Below are 5,601 nucleotides of genomic sequence, written 5' to 3' on the forward strand. Positions count from 1 at the left end.
GGATGACTCGTTTGGTACGACGCTCCAGCAACACGTCTGGAGGTACTGCTCTTTTCTCGCTTGTTCAAACATTCCGTCAGCGCATGCATGCGCAGATGTTCTGGCTCTCCAATACCTAGCCTACATAAAAAAATGAAGATGCTGTTTTTCACAAGGAATTGACTTTTCAGTTGAATCTACAGGCGTAAAGGCGACGTAAGAACCGTGCGTGTCTGGTCTTCTCCAAACAGAGGTGAGAGATGATCAGTCATGCAGACTGGGACGCCTATAATGCTCTGTTGTAAACATGGCGGTTCACGAGTGAAGTTGTGTCTGTGGACCAATTTCAGCAGCTACTGATACAATTTGGGCACGTTTTGGAAGCTAAAATCTTCAATCGATGCAGCATTTCGCTGGTAGGACTGGGTGACCCGACACTTATAGAAAATCTATGAAATGAGAATCGGGGATCTTCCCTTGTCATGAAATGGCAGAATTACCCAGAATTCGTTTTGGGCATGAACGAGGCAACTTGAAAAGCACGAGACTGGCCCTCATCAAATGGCTGGAGCGCAGCCGGGGCAAAAGCTAGTGAGAAGATTTCATGCAGCCACATACTAAGGATTCGCCCTGGTGTGTGCTGCTAACGTAGACTTTTGATTTCTGAACAAGTTTTTATCATAGCAAAATTGGCGACAAAGTTGTGCTTTTTTCGCTGTTATTCTTGTAGCAAAAACTGGCCTTTCGTCAGTTGTTCTTGTCAAAGAACGGTATAATGAAAATAAGAGAATACTAAGATTTACATTTGCAGATTACGAAAGGCAAACTCAATGTGATCTCTATGCAATAAGCGCATTCAACATTTCTTCATATTAATAATATAAAAATATACTCTGTTTTTGAAGGATTTTCCCTCTACTTCACATGAAAAACAACCGAGTTTTCTCTCCGGTCTTCTTCTCATGATCGATGTTTGCGGAAATTACATTTTGTCCTTCAATACATCCAGAACATTTTCAAATCACTGCCAAAAGCCATTTTTCACAAAAACGTACGTTTTCAGGCTGAAACGAACTTTTTCCACAATTTTGCACTCTTAGATACTTTTTCTCCAAATCATAAACTTGATGTCATTACCTTTTATTTATTTTTTCTCCAAAACTGCTTAAATCACTGCCAAAAACCATTTTTCACAAAAACGTACGTTTTCAGGCTGAAACAAACGTTTTCCACAATTTTGCACTATTAGATAAATTTTCACCAAATCATAATCTTGATGTCATTACGCTTTTACGATCTTTTCTCCAAAACTGCTCAAATCACTGCAGAAAACCATTTTTCACAAAATCGTACGTTTTCAGGCTGAAACAAACGTTTTCCATAATTTTGCACTGTTAGATAATTTTTCACCAAATCATAATCTTGATGTCATCACCTTTTTACGATTTTTTCTCCAAAACTTCTCAAATCACTGCCAAAAACCATTTTTCACAAAAACGTACGTTTTCAGGCTGAAACAAACCTTTTCCACAATTTTGCACTGTTAGATAATTTTTCAGCAAATCATAACCTTGACGTCATTAGCTTTTTACGATTTTTTCTCCAAAACTGCTCAAATCAATGCCAAAAACCATTTTTCACAAAGACGTACGTTTTTAGGCTGAAACGAACGTTTTCCACAAATTTGCACTGTTGGATAAATTTTCACCAAATCACAATCTTGACGTCATTACCTTTTTACGATTTTTTCTCCAAAACTGCTCAAATCACTGCCAAAAACCATTTTTCACAAAAACGTACGTTTTCAGGCTGAAACAAACGTTTTCCACAATTTTGCACTGTTAGATAATTTTTCACCAAATGATAAACTTGAGGTCATAACCTTTTGACGATTTTTTCTCCAAAACTGTTCAAATCACTGTGTGGGAAATAAGTGAGGAACCCACACTGTCGCCTTTTTTTCAGATTATAATTCTCTCAGATTTTCTCGCGTACACAACAAGGTTAGGTCTATAACCGACTAGAACTATACAATCAATTGTTCCCTTATCTCATGGACGCACCTTGATCACACGTAAGCTGATTGGCTATAAAGATCTTTTACGCAAAAGATAAACAAACGTATTTATCGGAGCAGACAGAAAGTAACGCTCGATTTCCGGACAGATATCTCGCAATCATAACATCAACATTAGTTAAATCAATACTAATTATCTTGTTTCCGACACACTCCCCCCATGTGCTTTCCGCGAGGAAGCACATGTAATCAGAGGAAACTTGATCAGTTCATTTAAGTATAGTATAACAAAACGAAGTAGTTTTTCTTTTTTTTTTGAAGTTTGAGTCAGTCAATGCCTATATGCAACATCATAGTTCGATCTTGTTCTCTGGTTTTAAAGTTCTCCATCTTCAGCAACACCCTGAATACGCAAGGTAGCAGCCACAGCAGCATCTCTCCTTGGACGGAAAACTGATGCTCCAGCATTAAGCTGTGGCGGCGCTGCAGCTCTTTCTGGCAGTTTATCACAGGTTAATTCCAGTGGATAAAGGTGTTGAATTAGTCTCTCCAAGAACGTTTTTCCCGCGCGTAACTTCACCGCTCGCACTTTTCCATCTCGTTCTTCAAACAGCTCTTCCACAACACCAAGGGGCCACTTCCCACGATTTTTGTCTTCTGAACGGATAATGACGACATCTCCTACGTTCAGTGACCTGGATGTACCTGGGATGTTGTGGGTGTGTCGTTCTATCAGTGCGGCCAAGTATTCCCGCGTCCAGCGCTTCCAGCTTTAGTAGCTTTATTTGATTTACCACGAAATACAAATAACGATAAAACAAAACAGTTACACAAAAGCAAATGAAAGTGGCGAGGAAGCCCAAAAAGAAACCATGAGGCTTATAGACATTGGGCTCCCTCAGAGTAAAAATAAAGTTAACATTAAAGGTAAGGCCTGGATCGAAAGTAAAATACAATGAAGGTAAGTATAAATTAACTAATTACATAGACTGAGTTGACAGAATATAAAGTATGATACAAGTAACAACAAGAATGAAAATAATATCAGACATGAGAAGAAATATAACTATTTACTACAAGATTTATAACTAATAATTCATATACAATTTTTTTTTCAATTTCGTTTTGAATAAGTGGAGAGAATTAGATTCTTTAAAATCATTTTCTATAGAGTTATAATAAGAAGGTCCTTGGAAACTGACAGAAAATTTACGAAAGTTTGTTCTACAAGAAGGAAGGTGAAAATCGTTCGCATGTCTAGTGGCATAGCTATGGACTTGTTTGTTTAAAGAAAAATAATTGTTGAACTTTGAAGGCAAAAGAGAATGTAGGTACAAAGCTTCTTTCTAGGTACAAAGCTTCCACAAGGCATCTTTGCAGGTCCTGAGGTACCTTTCCCGTTTTCGCAGATCATAATCTTCCTCTCTCCACGGCTGTCGCTCAGGCAGGCGTATAGATTTTTGGAATAGAAAGGAGGACGGGGTCAGTAGAGGGAGCTGGACGTCATCCTTCACATACGATAGGGGGCGGCGGTTTAAGTGAGTTTCCACATCGAGCACAACTTCGGACAGCTCTGACCAGGTCAGCATTCCTCCCCCAATCACTTTGTAGAAAGCGCGTTTAAAAAGGCCCACCAGTCGCTCAAACTGGCCGCCCCACCAGGGTGCTCGACTCAGGTTGAATCTCCAAGTGATCTTCTCTGATGCTAGGTAGTCTTGCATTTGCTCGTCTTTCTGGATTTCTTTCAACAGTTTTGCCGCTCCCACGAAAGTCCTTCCATTGTCTGAGAAAATCTTAGATGGTCGTCCTCGTCTAGCGATGAATCGCTTTAGGCTTGCCATGAAGGTAGTGGTTTCTAGATTTGGTAGCATTTCTAGGTACAAAGCTCTCGTTAAACTGCAGGTGTAAAGCACCAAATAGGCTTTCCCTTCTGCTCGCGAAGACTTGCGGTACTTAATGGGGCCGGCAAAATCAACACCCACCACTTCGAAAGGACTTGATCCCTCTCTTCTCTCAGGTGGCAATAAACCAGGGGGTGGAGCTGCTGGGGCAACTGCCTGAAAACGCTTGCACCCGTAGCACTGCCTGATGGCTTTCTTTGCAAGGCGTCTAAGGCGTGGGATTCAATACTCCTCTCTGATTTTAGCCATAGTGAGCCCCACTCCCCCATGGAGTGTGGCTTTGTGGGCGTGTTGAACAAATTTCTCAGCAAAGGTCGTTGCGTCTGGTATGTAGATCGGATAGGGACCTGGTAGTCTTCCACGGCACTCTAGCAATCCGTCTTTGTTTCTCTGTGAGTTGAGCCTCAGTCGGTCTTCTTCCATGTTTGCAGTACCCTGGTTTGGGCGCGCATCAACCAGAAGAGGGTTTGCTTTCCAATTTCTTCTGTTGTGAGAGGGCCCTTTGTTCTGTTTGCTCTCTTTGTTCTAGCATTTTGGGCGAACCGCATGATCCAGGCGCACACTCGCAACGTCTTCCAGTATGAGCTTTTGACAAGGAGTTCGTCGAGCTCATCGTCAGAATTCACGGCCAAGGCGAATAATTCCTTTGTGGTTTTCACCTCTTGGTTGCATTCCTTACTGGGTGCGGTGACAAGGTTTTCTGGCCATTTCCTAGGGTCACTAAGCCACTCTGGTCCACTCCACCATAGTTGGTTCTCTTTAGATACCAATCCACCACGGCTGGCAAGATCTGCAGGATTGTCTTCAGTTGGTACGTGCCGCCAGATATCCTCAACATGCTCTCTGATCTTCCGTACTCGGTTAGCCACAAATTGCTTGTAGTCCCCTCCACCTAATATCCAGTACAAGGCAACGCTGCTGTCCAGCCAACAGTATAGGGAAGTTATTGGGAAGCCTTGAAGTGCGTCTTGTACGTTACTCAGGAGGTTTACAGCCATGTGTCCCGAGACCACCTCTCGTCGAGTTATAGTTAGAATGAAGGGGTAGTTTCTAAAGAAACTGTGGTGCTGCGTCGGTGGGGAAGTAGTATACAAAAATTTGGTTTTATCAACGGAGTTGTTAATGTAAATTGGCCACCGTACAGAGATTCTAAAAGCTGACGTTTCGAGCGTTAGCCCTTCGTCAGAGCGAATCGAGGGATTATGGGTTACGTGTAGTTTTTATAGTAGAGTAGGAGCTACGCTATTGGTGGTAATATATGGCAACGTGAAAAAAAGGAATATATTAGTTAAATGAAAAGCGTTCGTTAATACCGTGAGGATTAAAGGTGCCGATTTGAAAGATGAATTTTTGTTCCAGATTCTTGCGGCTTTCCGTCGTACCTAGATGTAGGGAAAGGCCGCAGATAGCCATGTGTTTTTTGGAGTGGTTAGGCAGATTAAAATGGCGAGCGACTGCCTTAGATGCATCTTTGTCATTTTTCTCAACATCGCGAAGGTGTTCGCGGAATCGGTCACCTAGTCGTCTACCTGTCTCACCAATGTATAATTTATTGCATAACGTACAGGTCATGCAATAAATGACATTTGCGGAGGTACATGTGAAACAATCGATGATCTTAACGGATCGCTTAGGTCCCGATATCTTGCTAGTAGGCCTTGCTTCGCTAGTCTTGCTTTCGCCGCGACAAGTCCTTGATTTAAA

The 5,601-nt window shown here is 41.8% G+C and overlaps 1 protein-coding gene across 1 annotated transcript; it reads right to left on the bottom strand.

Moving 5' to 3' along the window:
- Positions 1-2,372: 2,372 nt before the first annotated feature.
- On the bottom strand, positions 2,373-4,895 carry LOC138005857 (uncharacterized). Its single transcript, XM_068852033.1, has 3 exons — positions 4,441-4,895; positions 3,389-4,105; positions 2,373-2,691 (listed from the first exon to the last, which is right to left on the bottom strand). The coding sequence occupies exons 1-3, from the start codon at positions 4,893-4,895 to the stop codon at positions 2,373-2,375; spliced, it is 1,491 nt and encodes a 496-aa protein (XP_068708134.1).
- Positions 4,896-5,601: the final 706 nt, after the last annotated feature.

Source organism: Montipora foliosa, chromosome 6 (genome assembly GCF_036669935.1).
Source record: "Montipora foliosa isolate CH-2021 chromosome 6, ASM3666993v2, whole genome shotgun sequence".
NCBI lineage: Eukaryota > Metazoa > Cnidaria > Anthozoa > Scleractinia > Acroporidae > Montipora > Montipora foliosa.